The sequence below is a fragment of the Ammospiza nelsoni genome, chromosome 4 (assembly GCF_027579445.1).
Source record: "Ammospiza nelsoni isolate bAmmNel1 chromosome 4, bAmmNel1.pri, whole genome shotgun sequence".
Taxonomy (NCBI): Eukaryota; Metazoa; Chordata; class Aves; order Passeriformes; family Passerellidae; genus Ammospiza; species Ammospiza nelsoni.
In genome coordinates this window covers 19,152,899-19,172,092 of record NC_080636.1, presented here as the reverse complement: position 1 = coordinate 19,172,092, position 19,194 = coordinate 19,152,899, and the positions used below count along the sequence as shown (strand labels likewise).

At 38.1% G+C, this 19,194-nt stretch overlaps 1 protein-coding gene across 3 annotated transcripts in view; it reads left to right on the top strand.

The window, feature by feature from the left end:
- The window catches only part of ACOX3 (acyl-CoA oxidase 3, pristanoyl), a 31,912-nt gene that overhangs the window by 322 nt on the left and 12,396 nt on the right, over positions 1-19,194 (top strand). The window contains exons 1-10 of one of the 3 annotated variants that reach the window (XM_059470987.1): positions 2-115; positions 2,051-2,217; positions 3,642-3,875; positions 4,867-4,938; positions 5,676-5,765; positions 6,222-6,365; positions 7,226-7,314; positions 16,945-17,041; positions 17,457-17,639; positions 18,935-19,057. In XM_059470987.1, coding sequence (XP_059326970.1) covers positions 2,062-2,217; positions 3,642-3,875; positions 4,867-4,938; positions 5,676-5,765; positions 6,222-6,365; positions 7,226-7,314; positions 16,945-17,041; positions 17,457-17,639; positions 18,935-19,057 — 1,188 coding nt within the window. In that variant the 5' untranslated portion in view covers positions 2-115; positions 2,051-2,061. Of the gene's footprint in view, position 1; positions 116-2,050; positions 2,218-3,641; positions 3,876-4,866; positions 4,939-5,675; positions 5,766-6,221; positions 6,366-7,225; positions 7,315-16,944; positions 17,042-17,456; positions 17,640-18,934; positions 19,058-19,194 lie in introns of those variants that run through there. The other 2 variants (XM_059470986.1, XM_059470988.1) reach the window with 2 other exon arrangements.

Sequence of the window (19,194 nt, the reverse complement as noted above, 5' to 3'; positions counted from 1 at the left end):
GGGACGGTCTGTGCCGCTGTGACAGCTGCGTGAAAACGCTCCGGAGGGCAAACTCCACACCGGGACGGCTGACTGACACCGGACAGTCAGCCCGGCCCATTAGGGAGACAGCTCGGTACACCATTTTTAGCAAATAACAGCACATTGTGTGGTCTGGGTTTGCCCTGTCTGAGCAGAAGCCGTGCCCCGCCGTGAGTTCGGGCCGCTCGAACAGCGGCCGTGCCGTGAGCCCGCACGGGAAGCGGTTCGTGCCCTGCCCGGGGGTGTCCTGCTCTGGGCCCCTGCCAGCAGCAGATTGCTCGGAAATGCAGAGCCGCTAGAAAAGAAAATAAAGTAAAACACCGGTTATATAATCTCTTAGCCGTGAGGGTACAGTATCATTATTCTTGACAGCTACCAAGTGTCTGAGCTGTGTCATTATTACGTGAGATAGTTGAGGATAGTACCCTGCAAACTGTCCTTTGCCCTCTGATTTGTGACCCGTGTTTGGTGCCCGGGTGTGAATTTGAATTACTAGCAGGAGCGCTTTCCATGGAAAAAGGTTTCCAACCCAACATTTTGCAGTGAAACTGCAGCAGTTCTTTTAAAATTGAAAATAATGTGGTTTTTACTTCCACCTTCAAACACGTTTCAAAATTTCAGAGCAAGGCTGAAATTAACGCTGAAGTTATTCTTTAGGACAGCCCGTTGTTACTTTCTTATTGCAACTACCTGTTTTGGTTTCTTAATTAGGTTTTGAAACTGTTGACTTGGAGCCAAATTATATTAAACCATTGCATGAAGTCAGAAAATTTATAGTATATTTTATGTACAGAACGCTTTTTTAAATTAACTCTTAGGTTTTCTCATTTGGGTAATATTGCTGATTTGCAATGTAGATAAAGTTAGATGCAATAGCTGCAATATTGCAATGTAATTTTTTCTCTTTTATGAGTGAAAAGCCTATTTTCCAATTACAAGTGTAAAGTCTATTACAAGTGTAGTATCTGTTTATTTGGCTGGAGGTTGAAACACTTTCTCAATGTCCTTTTTGTTATTTTTTATTTTCTTTCTTTCCAAACCTGTTCTGAGTACTGGAGCTGCCTGCATCTTCCTAGAACTGATTTGGAAGTCACATGCAGAAATACTATCCTGCTGTTCCCTTCTACTGTGTTTGTACTGTTCAGAGCTAGAGCATGACCTCCATAAAAGAATAAGGTTGAAAGAAAAGAGAGGTATCAAGGAGATATATCAAGATGATGGAGGGGGGAAAGGGGTTGAAAAGGCAGACTGCTGAAGTAGTTTCTGTACTTCATTATATTCAAAGTTTGTAGTGAGCCCTTGGCCAGCCCTGGGCCAGGATGTCCTGCCTGTACCTTTGAGCTGCTTCTTTCAGCCAGTCTTTCGGCTGCCCTGTCCGATGGTTTCTGCTCCCCCCAGGCACAGCAGAGATCTCTGCCGTGTGTGATGGCAGGGATCGCTGGAGTGCCCTGAGCAGCAGAGGGCTCTCCAGCACCAGCTTCTGGAAGCCGCAGAGGATCAGCCTCTATTTCTTTGGGCCAGGTTCTAATGAAAGGCACAATTCTCCTCTCTCTCCCGAACCAGTGCAGTTGTACCTCCTGACAGGGAAATCTTGCAGGGTCTGTGCAGTTCTGTAGTGCTCTTGCCTGACCCATAGATGCACACAAAGTTGCCAGCAGACTTCATGGGGCCTTACTGCATTTGCTGTTTAAGACATGTTATTTTCTCACTTTTATCACCCCCTTTCTTAATACACAATATGGTGATAACCAGTGTTGTCCCTGTTTCATTTTTAGCTCATATTTTAACAACAAAGATGATGTAATTCGTTTACATTGGGTCAAAGGCATTTTTTCTTTTTCTTTGTATCAAGCCAGCTGAATTAGAAAAGGGGAAGGACAAGATTTTAGTTGCCTCTGCAGTGCTGTACTCATACATTTAAACAAATCCATGGATTTAATTAAACAACTCTTTTAATTTCTTTTTATAACTAAAAAGGCGATATCTGTGGTGCTTCAGTTTGTGTTTTATCTTTTCTCATTTGCTGCAGTTTAGCTAACAATGAATCAGAAAGAAATGACTGGCAACCAAAACTCACGGGATAATTTGCTGGCAGATTTCCCTCAAGGCCCCCTTTCCAGATACCGTAAGAAAGCTTCCTTCAACTGGAAGGAGATGGCACTTTTCATAGATGGTGAAGATGTCATCCAGCTGAAGGTAAACTTGGCAAGAATTGTAAGCATGTTTTAATTGTGCAGATATCAGTAGAACTAAGTATGGTTTTTTTTAAAGGGAGTATAGTTAATAATGCTCTGTAAATATGGAGCCTGAAGGAATTTGATTTGCACAGCTAATTTTCAGAACAGAGCTGAATTTTTAAGCAATCTATTCTGCTGTGTCATAAGACATTTAATTACAGAACATCAGTACAGGGGAGAACAGCAGGTGCTACATTTCAGAATTTGAGTGTTCATTTCAAATTGAGAAATAACTATATTCTACCATATTTCTTTACTGTTTGCTTTAAATCATAGATCATGTGATTTTGCAAGGCACTTATGCAGAGCTAAGTTCAAGCCACCATCAAACAGTATTTCTGTCTTACTTTGACCTAATATCCAATGTTCTGTGCTTGCATTAATGTTTATGTGGCATTACAATTGGAGATTAGCATGTGAACCTTGCTGAAAGCTAATCCTACCAAGCAGCACAAGAGATGGTGTGGAAATGCATGACTTGGAGATATAGGAGGAGAAAGAACTAGCTTTCTGAAGGTGGTGTAGATTTAAGTAATCTTGAATCTTCACCATAATTATAAAAATCCTAGCAGGTAGATCAGAGAAATTAGAAAGGCCTGGTTTTGTCTGGCTGGTGTGTGTTACAGCAGAGATAAAACCTGAAGTGTTCTGTGTCTGGAGTTTCAAAGCTGTGTGGGCATGTAGAGATGTTTACACAGAGAAAGGGAATGACTGCCTTTCAAAGGAAAGCACAGAAAGTCTGGGTTTCTTCCTTCTTATTAAGAATTATTAAGAATTATAATACAATTAAGAAGGTGTGGATGTGTTGAAGACACAGGTCTGGGATAAATAATGCCATAATATATTACCTACTACAGAAAGGATCCAAATTACAACGTTAAAAGATGCACAACCCCACATTGAAGGGCTGCATATGGTGGTTCCATTAAATGGAGCCTTTTTTTACTTTCATCTGGGAGCAGAGCAATTGTGGTGGCCTAATGGTTTTAACATCATGGCATATTTCTAACTGACTGTAAGCCCTGGAGTTTTACCTTTATCCTCAGACTGAGGGACTTTTGCCTCTTGGATTCTGCCAGCAGCTTCATGTATTGAGATAGTGAAGCTGCTACACAAAGCAAGTAAGTTTTACCATACTGTTCTTGTAGATTCAGAGTGAATCACTTCATGGTGAAGGAGATGTCATAAAATTTAGCTGCATGAGCTGTATATATGACAGATAATTTAAATATATTTCCAAATTCTCTGGAAATTTTGCTTTTTAAGTTTGTACCTTGCAGCAAACAATTGTAGTTTGAGACCCAGTGTTACTTTGAAGGAAGTTAACAGGTTTTGTTAATGGTTTTAGGTCAATATTCTCATGTCAGTTTTTTCCTCTCCAAGAACAGAATCTTCTCTGCTCTGGAAAATGATCCTCTCTTCGCACATCATCCTGGAGAGGATTTGTGCCGTGAGAGGTACCAGGAGCTGACCTTCCTGCGCTGTAAAAAGCTCTTTGAGTACGAGTTCCTCACTCAGCAAGAAGCGATGGCGGACCCATTAAGGCTCTTTCATATGGTGATCTTTATAGGAATGTATGATTGGTCTCTGTGTCTCAAGTTTTTCTTACATTCTGGTGTAAGTACAGTTCAATGGCTATAGTAGTGTATGTTTGAATTTAAGTAACTTCTAATACCATAATTCTGTTGCTTTGTGCCTATTTTATTAAAACTTGATCTTTTCCTCATCCTTTCTTTTCAAGAATGGTATTAACTGTTTAGAACAGTTAGAGAGCTCTGGGTAATCTTTGTTGTTAAATCCCTGTCTCCACTGGAATCCCACCTGGAAAGTAAAGTTGAACAGTACAGACAGAGATACAGAAAAAAAAAATTTATGCTTTCTTTTGTTTACTCCTCTGCTTCCTCTTTAGGGTAGCCAAAGAACTTGGTTGTTGGTGGCTGTGTGTTTGCTAAAGATTTGCAGGTATCAGAAACTTACCTGCTTGAGCCCCAGTGTCTTACTGAAGGGCAGAATCCAGAAGGGATGGAAAGCAGTTTAAAATTTCTCACTGGCAGCAGTGGCTGAATTCTGTTAATCAGTTGTTTCCCAGATGGGTCTCTCACAAAGAATGCTCAACATAGCTGGTCAAATATTATCAGTTTAATAAATTAATTAATATTACTATTCACACAGCTGGGGACCATCTAGGAATTAGAGTTTTGTTATGTGAATATCTATGTAGGAAAACTGAAGGCAGCTTTCAAATCAGCATTTTTGTTTCATCCTGAAGCACCTACTTTCAGCTCCCAATCTGTTTGCAGTAAAATGAACTAAAATAGTCTTTAAGTTTTCCTTTGCTCAAGGGAATATCACTAAGGACAAATGGAAAGCATTTCTAAGCAATTGCAATGAAGGCTTGAACCAGTTAGAGCTGGGACAAGTTCAGTCATCTGTAAAGGGGCCTTGACATGCAAATCCTGACTTACCTCTCCCAGCTATAGTCTAATTATAGTTTACTATGCAGCCCACTTTCCCTGGTCTCTTTACTGGACATCACTATTAAAAGTCATGTGCAACTTGTGCTTTTCATCACAGGGCACTGATTTAATTCATTATTCTGTTTTTACAGTCATTTGCAGGTTCAATTATGAGTGCTTCTAAGAGACTTGCATACGTTTTGGAACAAGCTTATAGCATGGAGGTAATTTTTTCTAATAATTTGTGAGAAATGGACACTATTACAGCTGTGTTTGCACTATTTGCAGTTTTAGTGTTATTTCTGATCTCTTTACATACCTAGGTACCTCTAAATAGCAAAAGAAAAGGCCATGGAGCAGATTCAAGCATTGAACTCTGACTGTCCTTACTACTAGCTCATAAACCACTTCCTGATATGTTTTTGACTATCTAAGTTAACATGCAGAGAAAATTTGGGAACTTTTCCCTAAAGGCAGTATAGATAACATTACACCAGTTCAGGCTCTGTCCAGAGTCATTTAAGACTATCCTACTAGGATACTCTTAACCTTGATGTGTTGCCATAAAAATTCCCTTCTAATGCTATAAAATGGAAAATGTCTTAATGCCAAAGAAACACCACATGGAGTTCCTTGGGGACTTGGGACCAAGCACTCTGCAGAATAAATGCAGCCTGATACAGAAGGTGCCAATCCTAAACATTTTCTCCAGTCTAGGCCATGTGGGCAGCATTTACTGTCTGGCCAGACCCTCTGATTTTGCAAGATAAATATTTTGATTGCACTTTAACTGAGCCTTGTGCTTCTTTTGTTGCTCTTTATCACTTCCTGTTTTGTTTTAGTTTGGGTTTTTTTGCCAAGTTAGTCTCTAATAGCTGAATTTGAACTCATTTGAAAGCCTTGCTGTTTCAATTAATGTAATAAAGTGGTCTTGAACTGTGCCCTCTGTCTCCTAATTTAGATTTTTGGTTGTTTTGCTCTGACTGAACTCAGCCACGGATCTAACACCAAAGGCTTGCGGACTACAGCCACGTTTGATCCCAGCACTCAGGTTAGTCCTTGCTGCACACTGTCAGCCAGGCTGCCTTTCCATACTAACTGTGTGAGAAGGAGTTGGTCCCTGCACAGGCTTCAGCTCTCACAGCTGAGACAGCTCTCAGTTCTTTACTTGAACTCACAGCTCAGTTTAACCTAAGATCTAGGAAATGCTTCCCAGTCCATTAATCTGCCTTTTTTTTTTAAACTCCTTAAATAAGCAATTAAAAAAGTTGAGTTTCAGTCTTTACAATGAGATAATGAGCTTTTCGAGCTCTAATTTTTTTCCCTTACTACATGTGTTCTCTCTAAAGTTGAACATGATAAGAGAGATTTCAGGTGCTGGAGTGCAGTATAGAATAAATCCTGGCAGTTAATGGATGTTTTCAGAACATTGCCAGGGTGGTGAAAAAAAAATCTGTGACCTGATTTTTATTATTTATATAATTTTCTTTTTATTTGCTCATTACAGGAATTTGTCATCAATACACCTGATTTTGAAGCTGCAAAGTTCTGGGTTGGTAATTTGGGGAAACATGCCACTCATGCAGTTTTGTATGCCCAGCTCTATACTCCTGATGGACAGTGCCAAGGATTGCATCCCTTTATTGTACAGGTAGGGTAGAAATATTGTTAATAATTTTATTCTTTTGAGGAAGAGTGGGTTCCAATTAAAGACTTATTATGCTGTTATTTATACCTGACCAGCAGATTCTTTATTTAATACCTTTGCATTTTATAGGAATTGTAACCAGGATACTTTTTTTAAATGTTCACTGATTTTATGAAGGTTGTAGAGCTGGTTTTATACTCCCAGTTTTCTGCAACACCTTCAGAAAATATAGAAGAGCTGAAAAGTCTCCAGATGATATTGGTACTTGTATAGATAGAACTCATCTGTGTCATATGAAGTCCTGAAACTCTTGTACAGGACTTAAGATGATTTATGTGTGCCAGTGCTTCATGCTGATCTACATGAAATCTGCAAACTTCTACCACAGAAATAATTTTATAGAATTAAAGGCATCAGAAAATATGTAGAAAATATATTGGTGTAGTACAAAACTTGTACATAGTAAAATGTACTAGACTAGCTGCAGACTGAACAAAGTTTATTACAGAATTGTAATATTTCAGAGCTGATTGTTACATAAAAATTCCGATGGTTTCTGCTTTGTCTGTTTCTGAAGGAGGTTTCAGTGGTAATCTGATGAGAGCAGTCATCATTGTTAAGTGATATTTAAAACAGTGATGTAATTAATGTCATATTCCAAATTAATTTTCATTAAAGTATCTGTGTCCTGAATGAGAGGATGCATAAGTACAAGCTATATGCAGGATTATGTGCTTGAAAGAAACAGTCTCTTTATCATTAATATCAGGGTACAAGTTGGGAATATTTTCAACCTTGGAAAAATTCAGTCAATAGCTTTCATTACTCTGTTACTGAAATGTTTTTGTTTCACTTCTGTACAGATTCGAGACACAAAAACTCTCCTACCAATGCCAGGTGTGATGGTAGGAGATGTAGGAAAGAAAATTGGGCTGAATGGGTTGGATAACGGGTAAGTCAATACATTTGAAAGAGAAAACATCCTAGGTTATGTCATACTGCAGTGGTGCAAAGATCCCCTGGATCTATTCTGTCCTTACTCCTGAAATGTTCACTAGTGGTTTAAAATTGTTGATATTTCTGAAAAAAAAACCCAGATTGAAAGATCTTGATTTTCAGTATTTTCTGTCTGAATATTAGCAGCCTTTCAGCCTTTCTCACTCTTTAAAATGTGAAGTGCTCCTGGTATTTTGTGAATATCCCCAGGTAGTCTTGCAGTTACAGACTCTTCAACAATAATAATGGAAAAAAATCTAGTAAGTTCTGGGTAAAGAACTTTAGCAGCTTCTGCACAGATCTGGATGTAAGACTTTAATTATTTTTTCTGTTGATTTCCAGCCCACAGGAAGGCTAATGGTGGTCCCCAGATAAGGTTTATTTTCAGTAAAGATTACGATAAATGAGACTAAAGAGAGAAACTATGTCTCTTGTTTAAACCGTGGGATTTCTAGATTGCAGCCAAGAAATAGAATGCTAGTTATTTTCTTCTGTATTGTGTGTGTACAGTTGAAATAAAATCGTACCTGGCTCCATTTCTTAGTCATGGACTCCAAGGGCCTTTCTGTGTCTGCTTTAATAACCAAAGGTGTTTGATGGGGAGGAGATAAGTGAGAAAACAAAGGTATATTTCTGCATTACAACAGTCATTACGTAAAAGTTATTTAAACTGTTAGATTAGTTACATAGCTCTGTATAAAGACATAAACTTTAAATGGCAAAGAAAGGTTTCACTTCCTTATGCCTCAAATTTAATTCTTTCTGTTGATTCAGTTTGTTACAGATTTTTCTATTGTCCTTCAAAGCAGATCATTGCAGTAAACACAGTATAGACATCTGAAAGTATCCTGGTTTCAAATATTATGGCATTGACTGTATTTCCAGAATGTTGTAGGAATTTTATGGTTATTTAGCTCATTATCATTGATTCTCTGTTTCCTGGAAGAAATAAATTTTAAAGACCTGAAACAACCCAAAATTAATTTGTAGAGGAAAACTGTAAGAAAGACTTGGAAAACAGGGATATTTAAGGTTTGGTGGGTATTTTTTTTCTGCTTCTGCATTACAGACTAGTAGCCACCAGATGGCACAGCAGCATGGGCCTGAGTAATCTAAATGTTAATCAACTTCATATTTCTATAGAAGTATTTAAATTCTGCTGTTCATTCTTATATTGCAATATGGATTTATGTGCAGCACGGGAATGAAGAGTATGCTTGATATGTGACTTTAAATGTACATCATTTTAAATCCTTTTCTCCATTATCTACTGGAAAAAAATAGAGTATTTATTCAAATACAGATAACAACTGATAAAATTTGAAATTATAATCCATAAAATGCTCTTTAAGTGAGATACCAGTGACTCTCTATCTTAATGTCAGATAAAGTCCCTTATCTATCATATGTCATTTCAAGCAGTCATAGAGCATTCCTGTTTACTTTGTATATGTTGTTTTAAGAAAATTATTAGTTCAAACAGTAGTGCCCAAAGAACCCCAGTCATGGATATAGATCTCTTAAATATGCATTAAGATAGTCCCTGCATTAGAAACCTTAAGACAGCACTTGCAGATTAAGAAAGAAGTATGAGGGAGCCCAAGCTTACCCATAGATACCCCTCATTTAGCTAAAAACTCCAGTGTCCTGTGTTCCTAAACTACTTTAGCTGCTTTGTTTTTTGGAGAGGTCTAAGACTGCAGGCAGGCCAACATTGTTGTCAAGAACCAGGGAACCAAGTTTTGTTCTGCAATGTTCCTGCACACACTGAGAAGTCAGAAGTGTCAGGGCTTGGAGATATCAGCTCTCAGAGGCACATGAAGGTCTGGCTGGGGACTGGAGAGGAAGTTCTGCATTTGTGTGCAGAGACAGCAAGCCATGCCACCCTAGAAAATGAACTCTTGGTTGCATGATCTGCAAAATGCCAGGATTCACAGGGAGATATTTCACCACATACACCTTGTCAAGGTATTCTCCTTGTCCATTTAGCAATCTTACACCCTCATTTGTCTCAGAGAAAGCACAGGCTGGTGTAAGTCTCCACTACGTGTGCTGCCAGGTTATTTTGAATGTGTCGGTGAAGTCTGGTTCAGCTACCATGAGCACTTAGTAAATCAGGTCTGTTTCCATGTAGTTACACTCAGGATGTGTGGTCACAGTGGAGATCAGAGTCCGACATCTCTGACAGATGTTTGCTTTTGTTCCTGTGCTTCAAGAAATTTATGCTAATAATTTTCAGTATGGATACAGGGAGTTTAGTTCTTGAATGTTAATGAAGGTCATGGGGAAGAAATTCCAGAGCCTCCTTAGAAAATGCAAGTTTGAAGAAAACAGAGTAGTAAGAAAACAGAGTAGTTGATTGTAGTTGTCCATTCTGGCTTTGAAAAACAGTTATTGTCTTGGGTTATTTGGCTGAAAGCTGGTTTCCTGCTCATGCAGAGTATAATTTTTTTAGTAAGAGAAAGAATGTCAGAAATAATGTGGAAGTTTTTGCAGTGTGAATCCATTTCTAAAATTATCTTTCCAAGTAATTCTCATACTTTCATAATGTGGATGTCCAAAAATCACATGGTGTTTGCAGGTCTTTGTAACTTTAGCTGCCCTGACAAAAAAAGACAAAAACACTGTAAAATATTTTGAAATATTTTTTTTCTCTAGGAAATTTACAATAATTTCTGTAATCAATGCATAAAGGGATAAAAATAGAACTCTATTTTTTCTTATGGAAAGGATAAATTGGGCTTGTGTTTTGTTACTGCAGTTAAATCAGACTGCCACCAGGGGATGTAAATGCTTCAGTCTTTATTTTATAATATTAAAATGTCCACCCGTTGCCAGTGCTCTGGCAGTCTTTGAAATATGCTGCTCACTGAGGACCCAAAATGGTAGTAGCTGAGGGAAAAAAAAAACCTACTGAAAAGATCCCTGAGTATTTGGGATTTCAGGAGCCTTTCAGTAAAATGCGTGACAGGCATAAGGAGTGGAGGGGTGGCACACACATAAAACAAGAGCTGGGCTATGTGTTGATGTGCATTTCTGTTTCCTTCCTTTGATGTGTTTTTTTTTTTTTTGGTGGTGGATTTTTTTTGTTTGTTTGTTTGGGGTTTTTTGAGGGGGCAGGGTGGGGAAGGATGTACCTTGGGTACTGGAACATTGCCCAGATTGCCCATTAACTCAGTGCACATCAGTAAATGACACTGAATTGGTGGTGAACCATTTTCATGTCCAGTTATAACAAGCAGCAAATTTCTGCTTTCCCCTCTCCAGAGATGGAAATGATGCCCAACTGTATCTGCATGAGGAAGAATGAAAATCAGCTATAATTGTATTTCTGAAGTAGTGCTTACCATGCCTCTCTTTGAAAAACATGTTCTGAGCTCATTCAGCTGTGTCCACTGATAACATGTATGCAGTCTGTTAAGCAGATAAAACCCTTTGTAAGGGAAGAACTAGAGAAATGAAATTGTCATTTTACCTTAAGCCTTTGTAGGGGAGGAAAGGGTCTTTCTAGAGGAAGAATTGTTAACTGGATCTAATGATAATTGGGGGCTTGGGAAAACTGATGTGGTTTATTGGCTGTTTAACAGCCTTTCATGTACAATTAAAATGTAATCAATCTTTACACACATACAACACACTGAGATGTTCAGCATATTCTCTAGCAATCAACGAGGCCAAATTTAGTGTTCTGGATACTGAAAACAAAACAGAATGCCCAAGAAGATATGAGTAAAGGGGATTTATTTGATAGAAAAGCAATAAATCGCATAAAAGAATCCTTCTGGGAAGAGGTGGCTCAGAAAGCCCTCACTATAATTCCTTATATATTTACAAAGATGGGATATATCACATGACTTCCAAACCTTTACCAGTTGCATTTAAATGGTTAATTCATACTTTATTTCTTCATTCCTATTTCAGCATTACTGCCAATAGTACATTATGATGCTGCTATTACTAGTTTAAGGACAGAACAATCAGTCTAGTCCTTTTTGTCTTCTACTACTTATCCTCTTAATGCTCATTTAGATTTTGCAACTGTTGCAGTTATTTCACCAGGAAGATAGGAGCTATAATACATGGTTGAAGCCTAAATAGTCTTTGGAACTTCATCTTTTAATCTGGAACAGTAGTTCAGTGAAGATATCCATAATCAGCTTCTTTGGTTATTTGCTTCTACTTCCACACTACCTTTTTCTTTCTGCTTGATGAACATTTATGTAGCTGTAGGGGAACTGGAACTGCATGAAAACTAATGAAAAAACCCTACCAGTTTTTGTAGTCTTCAGTCAGATAATTTGTCAGGTTTGATTCACTGCAAGACCTTAGGAGTGGCTGTTTTGGTACAGGAAAAAGAACAGCGATGTAAGAAATCAAGTCTAAAAATCAGTCCTTCTTCCCAAATAAACAAGCTTGGGCTTGTTTAATATTTTTATTGACTTACAGCCGTTCACCCAAGTATCAAACAGTTGTGATAGCAATAGCAATGAAGTGGCTATAGATGAAAAAAGAATGTTCAAATGCTTGTGCCTGTATTTACGTTATCTGAATACACCATGAACACTTCAGTCCTTGTGAAAAGTGCCACTTTCACAGTTAAAACTGTGTATTTTGCAAACACATCTTGCATGTTTACAGTTTAAGTTAAAGCTGTGCTTTTTGCAGCAGAATCATTGACATTTCCCTGCTTTGCCCTCCTCCTGTCGTTTCTGCAGTCAAAGTTGGACACTATGTGAGTATATACAGTGTTACTGGGCTGTGGTCACATTGCTGCAGAGTGCTGCCTTATGCCCTCATTTTTGTCATGTTCATGTGCCTCAAAATTCTACAGCAATAGCTGCTTCACACTGAAAGGCACTTGATGTGGGTGAAAATGGGGAAATGTAGACTTAAATCTGGTCACACATTTGTTTTTTGATGCACAGAAATACAGCCTCACATCTGCAGTGAACTTCAACCAGCCATTTTTGTTCCTTAGCAGAGCTCTGTCAGCTCTTGACAGCTGCAAGAGTCTGCTCATCCAGAGTTCCTCACAACATGAGCTGGACTGTAAGAACTTAAAGTGAGTGAGTCTTTGTGTGCCTGTGAAGTCCATTAGGTTAGGATTAGGAGGCCTATAAACTATGTTGTTTTATCATTGTTATTGAGCATTACTGTACAGGGCTGCATTCTTACATTACAGCCTTGATTGTAGAAAATAAAACTAAAATACTGCCACACAATTTCACTCTAAGAGTAACTATTCTCAGCTCTAACCTTTCTGTGAGTTCAGTCTAGAATATGTGGCAGTTTTCTTTTCTTCTGCAAGTTTTTAATCAAACCTCTGAAATGTTACTCTTCCCAAGGTTTAGTGTATCCCATAAACAGCCCTGATATCAACTGACTCACAGCCTTCCAATACCATTCACCTGGTTTCTGTTTCTGGCTGGAAGTCTGGCATTAGAGATGATTGCACCATCTCTAAGGTAGTCAGTAACAGAAGCTGGCAGAAAAGGATTTTAGTGAGTCTGAAGTTCACCAAAGCATGTTTGAGCTATTTGTACTATAGGTAACAGTTTATTACTTTAGTACTGGCAAAAGGAGCTTGTAGCTTTTCCAGCTGCTCCTCTTTTATCAGCTTTGCTGCAGACCAGATGAATTACTATTGCGTGATTTAAAGTCAGTGAGATTAACTTAGTTTGAAATGTTCCCTAAACTACTGGCCAAGGAACCCAAACAAGAATGCTGCTATTGGAATGGCACTTTCCTCTGCTCAGCTGCTCTTGGTAGAAATCTATGTGACACAGGTTTTTTTTATCTGTGGTAAAAAATGTGTCTACAGGATGCAAAATTGCACATTGCTGTAGAGGCCTGTGATATCTATTGAAAGTGACAGCTGTCTGTCTGTCTTGCTGAGAGGCCTTAATCCCAGTCACGCTATCTGCTGTGCTGAAGAGGCCCTAAGTAGGGCAGCTTTTAAACCTCTGGTCTTGTCATCACTGTGTGAAATTTAGCCATTTTCCAAACTTGCTGGTACATGATATCCCCATGACTGTGTATACAGTTCCATTATTGTAAGATATTTCTTCAATTCTTTAAGGAGATTTTTCCCCTAAATGCGTTGACAGATGTGAGCCAAGTCCATGCTTCTAGGCTAATAACCATTAAAAATGTGATCATTGACTTCATTAAGTCTTACTATTTATTTTTAATATGTTCCAATATCAAGTTCCAATTGGCCAGTATGTCTAACAATTCCCAATAGCGAAGTTCTTGGAGAAGGAGCATAACAGCAGTTGGCAGCAATCTCACAAAGTCACTTAACCCACCAGTCCTGTGAGGTTCTGCTTTTATTTTCAACACTTGTGCTTATAGGCAAAATATCTTATTCCTTTACACATGGAAATTTGCTGTTGAATTTTTAATTGCTAGTTCTGCTGCTCTGCTTTGCTTCTTAAAGTCTTTGCCATCTGATATGTATATCCATATATTTTTATATAATATTATCTGTAATGGATAATATCAAGGGAAAAAATCTAAACTTTAAAAACCTGTTACTTGAATTCATTTTGATTTTAAGAAAATAAGCTACCATATAATGAGAGCTACCATATAATGAGAGGAAATTCAATATTCTGGTTCACTAGCTGTGGGTGAAGTTATTAAAGAAGGGTGTGCTTGTACTTTTTAATCATAATAATTTTAGGTCATCTTTTATGTGGTACAGAATTAGCTTCCTTATATTTGTGTCAGACAGATTATAATAAAACTTTCTTGAACGTTTTTCACTCTTTCCAACAGAAGACTTCCCTTAGATTTAACTGTTTGGGATTGTATTACAGCAAGTGAAAGTGGATAAAATCGTTTAGGTCATTTTGGGAGCTGTTTTGTTCAGCACACATCTGTCACATGTTTATTATGAGTAGGCTTGGAATTCCTGAAAGTAGGCAATTGGTATGTAGGTTTAGAAAGCAGTAGCTTTCAGTTTGCTTTTTATAAACACTTGAGTCTCAAGCACAGGTCAATATAAAAAAATTTCTACAACTGCACAACTTGGCTTAGTGAATACGCACTACAGTGTAAAACACAACACGTAAGAGGGGATAATTTGCCATTTTATTAATTGTCCTTGTCTCCCAGGTAACAAATGACAGAACAAAAGGAAGTGTCCTCAAGTGCTACCAGGCAAGGTTTAGGTTAGATGCTGGGAAAAATTTCTTCACTGGAAGAGTGTTAAGACATTGAGATGGGCTGCCCAGGGAAAAAAGGTGGAGTCATCATCCCTGGAAGGGTTCAGAAGATGTGTGAATGTCACACTTGGGGACGTGGTTCAGTGGTGAACATAGTACTGCTGGGGAAATGGTTGGACTCTGATATTGAAGGTGTTTTCCAGCCTAATGATTCTATGAATGCTGCCATGAAATCTTACCATTCATCACAATCAAGGCTAAGCATGTTCCAGATATGTATTTGCAGAGAGAAAGCCTAAGAACTGGAGCCCTTTGAAATATGGTCTAATATGTGCCCCAAAGATTGCATCATCTCTCTGTTATGTCAACTCTTCCTATAGTCTGGCTTATAATTCCAGTTTTTATCACCCATTCAATAGCTTTTTAAAATAATATTTCATTGCTTCCTTCCATGCATCCCTTCCTGCTTGGGAGGGATCCTTATAAACATCCATGGAGCTGTCTTAATTTCATCACTCTGATTTTTAAAATTCTCATTTGACTTAATGGCTTGTAAAAAATGATGAGCTGCTGGTGTGCTGTGACTGGCAGGCATCCTGTCAGGGAAATATTCTTCAGTAATTAGTGTCTGCTTCACTGTTTGAACATAGTTGTAGCTTCCTACCTTATGCTTGGATTGTAAGATCCTAGGAGGAAGCACCTTCTTGGAATTCTGTGGGTGGACAGCAACTGTGAAAAATGAGTATAAACTAGAAACCTAAACCTTGCCACACACACACTTCTGTAATTAAAGTAATGAGTAATAATAATTTAAAAGCTCAAGTTCTTTCTAAGGTTCATGCTATTGCTTAAAAATATTGGTTGTTGTACAGTTTTAGTTGTGATTCTTTTTGGGTTTTAGGGAGCAGAGAATGTGAATTTCGCCAAAAGATCTTTCTGGAAAGATATTTTGTAGTTTCAATGATATGAAAAAAAAATTAACATAGATGGAAATCAGATTTTTGGAAAATCTGAATTTGCTTCTATTACTAAGTAGTGTAGTCTCACTGAAATTGGCATTTAACAAAGCATTTATTGGAGTTGTTGAGGCAGCTGGTGCTTGGCTGCCTTGGCTTAGGATAGCACACCTTTCTCTGTGTCTAAGTCTGAAAATACTCTGTATCTCCAAGGCTGAATAAATTCAGTATTCAGATATGTTTCCTTGGAAACAACTCATAATTTAAAAGCACATGCAGCAATGCAGCCCTTATGTAATTTATTAATGTGAAAGACCTGGCTCTCGTGAGCCATATTAAACAGATCAGCCTTTATTGGCAGGAAAAAGGAATTTTCTTTGATTACAAATACAGCTTTTCAAGTGCTATTAGATAGTGAGATATTTGTGAGTGGGGTTGGTACCGCTGCTATTGTGCCAAATTGTGCTGCCCATTTGGATGAAAAAATTCAATCACTTTCTTCCTGAAGAATATGAATACTCAGGACATTCTCCCTATCTTAAGAACTTCCATCCTCATTGCTGCTAGAGTGCTGCAATTTAGAAGGGGTTATGCTGCTCTTCCTTTTCTAAGATACCACATTTCAGGGAATAGAATTCCTAACTTGAGTTTAAACAAAGGAAAATTTTCCTTTCAGTTCCTTCTCAGAGCACTATTTCAGCTATGTCCTTATTTGTATTGCAGTAGAATGAGTGATCCTCACTGGTCTATATTTTAGACTCATAAAAATATATAGTGTCTCTATTCCAAAGCAGTCTCCAGACTGGAATAAACAACACCTCAGTTAAGAATACAGTTCTGCAGAGTTGTTTGAGGCAGGGAATTATTTGGAATGAGAATGGCCCAGTCCTGTTCTAGGTGGCAGAAGGAAGTGGTGCATCTTCCCAAGCCTTTTAACTGCTGAGATTCCAACCTAGCCAACCTAAGTCATGCAGCCTGAGAATTCAGTTCAGCTTTCTGAGGTGTCAGTGAAAGTACCTGTCAAACTGCCTGTGTACAAGGTCTCTGATAAGTAACTTTACTTGTGCCTTCCCTCAACCAGAATACATTACTTATCCTTCCATTCTTTTTTACTTCTTTCCTTACAAAGCTGCTGAAATGGTCTCCTACAGTCAATGAAGGGGGTTTTGTTGGTTTTGTAATCATCATCTTTTTAAAACAAAAGATCAAAAATCAGAAGAGTTATAACAAATAATTTCTCTTCTTGAATTTATTGTACTGCTCTGAGTCTGAAAGTCTTTTTTGTCCCAGGCATACTTCCCTAAAATTGCCTATTTGGCCTGATGGGCTCTGTTTTCAGTTCACTGATATGCCTGAGATAATTTTGCAATCCCCTCTTTCTTGTGACCTTTTTTCTGTAATACAAACACCTCAGACTATGTAGACATAGATTTTATACTGTTTGTGTATTTGTTTAAACAGATTTGCCATGTTCCACAATGTCAGGATACCAAAAGAAAACATCCTGAATATAGCTGGAGATGTCACAGCTGAGGGGAAGTACTCAAGTTCTATCAAGGTATGAAACAAGATCTTGTTTCATTAAATATACAAAGGTATAAGTAGGTTGAGAAACTGTGCAATGGGCCTCTTATGTTAGGAAGACCTGAACTTAAGAAGGCTGTTGGCAATTTCACATGAGGTATGAATGTTGTTTTTTTAATTTAATTTCAGAGATGTCTCAACTCACCTTGCTGACCTTACTGAACTTTGTGGTTTCTGCATGACCCCACTGATCCCAAAGAGTTTAGAGTTTGACTGTGTTCAGGCAAGACTATTCTGAGTCTCACCTGAATGCCTCATCTGAACGAGTCAGGAGACAAAATTGACAAAATTGACAAAATTGCTTCTTCTCATGCTACCAAGTTGCATCTTTGTGGGGGTAAAATGAAATGTTAGCCTCAGCATTCATTCTGTGCCTTCTATTCATTCAGGAGGTTAAAGAACGTTTCAGTGCAGCTCTGGGATCCTTGTCCAGTGGCAGAATTATGATCACAGGACTTTCCACAACCAACTTAAAGCTTGCCTTGGCAATAGCCATTCGCTTCTCAGCAGCTCGCCGTCAGTTTGGACCCACTGAGGATGAAGAAATACCTGTCCTTGAATACCAAACACAGGTAAACACTTTGGAATTCTATCTACAGACTTCTATGTAATGAGACTCACATTCAGAGCTACTGCAGATCACAGTACGGACTCTGAAGTTAGTGAAATTAAAGTTGTCTCTGTGTCACCTGAAGCATCATTCCAGTACAGCTGTGGGGGTTCATTCCAGCTCAAAACCTTCTCCTGGCATGACCAGGCTTTTAGAACAAGTTCTGGAAGAGCAAAACCAAAAAAAAAAAAATTCATGTTTTCTCTGAAGTAGCTGGAAGCATTTGTCTTCTAAAGTAGTAACCTTGTAAGAGAAAGGCTGTCTTACATACACATGCAAAAGTACTGCAGATGTAGAAAGTAGAAAGTAGCATTTGTTTCAAAATATCTGTGCTTCTTTTGTTTCTATGCTGTTTCTCATTTGTAGCCTGTGTGCTTTAAAAGTATAGAACTCAATAACATTCATTGTGGAAAATTCTCAAGCTAATAGTGATTTAAGAGGATTATAACCAAGGTTTACCTGCAGTTGATGCTAATGAGAAACACTTTTTGCTCTGAAAAAAATAAAACAACTGTATGTAGAATAACTGGGAAACCTCAGATCTGCTGAATGACAGAGGTTATTATATAAAAAATAGCGAAAACAAACCTGCCCAGTTGGTCCTTGCAGTGTGGGTGCCTTTTTCCAGGTCGACACTTATCTTGCAATGTTGAAACATTTCTTTGAATTTCTGAAAACTGGTGGAAGGTGCCTTCCTTCCACTATTTCTGGAAAAGCCAGGGTCTGCTTTCCACTGTTCTTTGAGTCTCTCAGTTTCTCCCAGTTTTGGCTTGTTCTGTGTGTTCCGCTTGCTGAAACTCTCATTCCCTTCTTCCTTTACAGCAAAGACTTTCAAGCAGCTTTTCTTTTCCTTCATGAGCCCCATGAAATGGTTACAACCTCTGTATGTTTGTACTGAGGAAACTTATGAATCATGACTGACCCTGACATGCCAGACATTATATAAACACATGGCAAGAGTATGTCTTTGGTCCCCAAAGCTTCAGTGAACTTTTTCCCTGGTTTAAAAGAATGCTTATCACAAATTCATGAAATGTGAGAACTAAAACAATATAACTTGTATAAAGAGAACAATAACCACCTATAACATAATTAAATGTAATTAAATTATATTTTAGGTGGTTGTTGTTCTCTTCTCTATTAAGCAGATTTCCATTTAGAACACAGTAAAAATTAGCGAGTTGGTTCAATATAATAACTATTAAAAACATATATCAATTTGTAATCAAATCAATTTAATTCTTTTTTTTTTTCCAGCAATGGCGTCTTTTACCTTATCTGGCTGCTGCATATGCCTTAGATTATTTCTCAAAGTCCCTGTTTGGGAACTTTGTAGAGTTTTTTGCAGGTGTTCTGGCAAAGGACAGGAATCAGAGACAGGTGAGATGTTTACATATTTCCTCTTCACTGAGTTCTTACTATAATAATCTGGGAATTGTTCAATGGAAGACCAATTTAGAAGTCTTATGCTTTCTTGTGATCAGGAATGATAGAGCAATGTGTCACAAATATAGGGC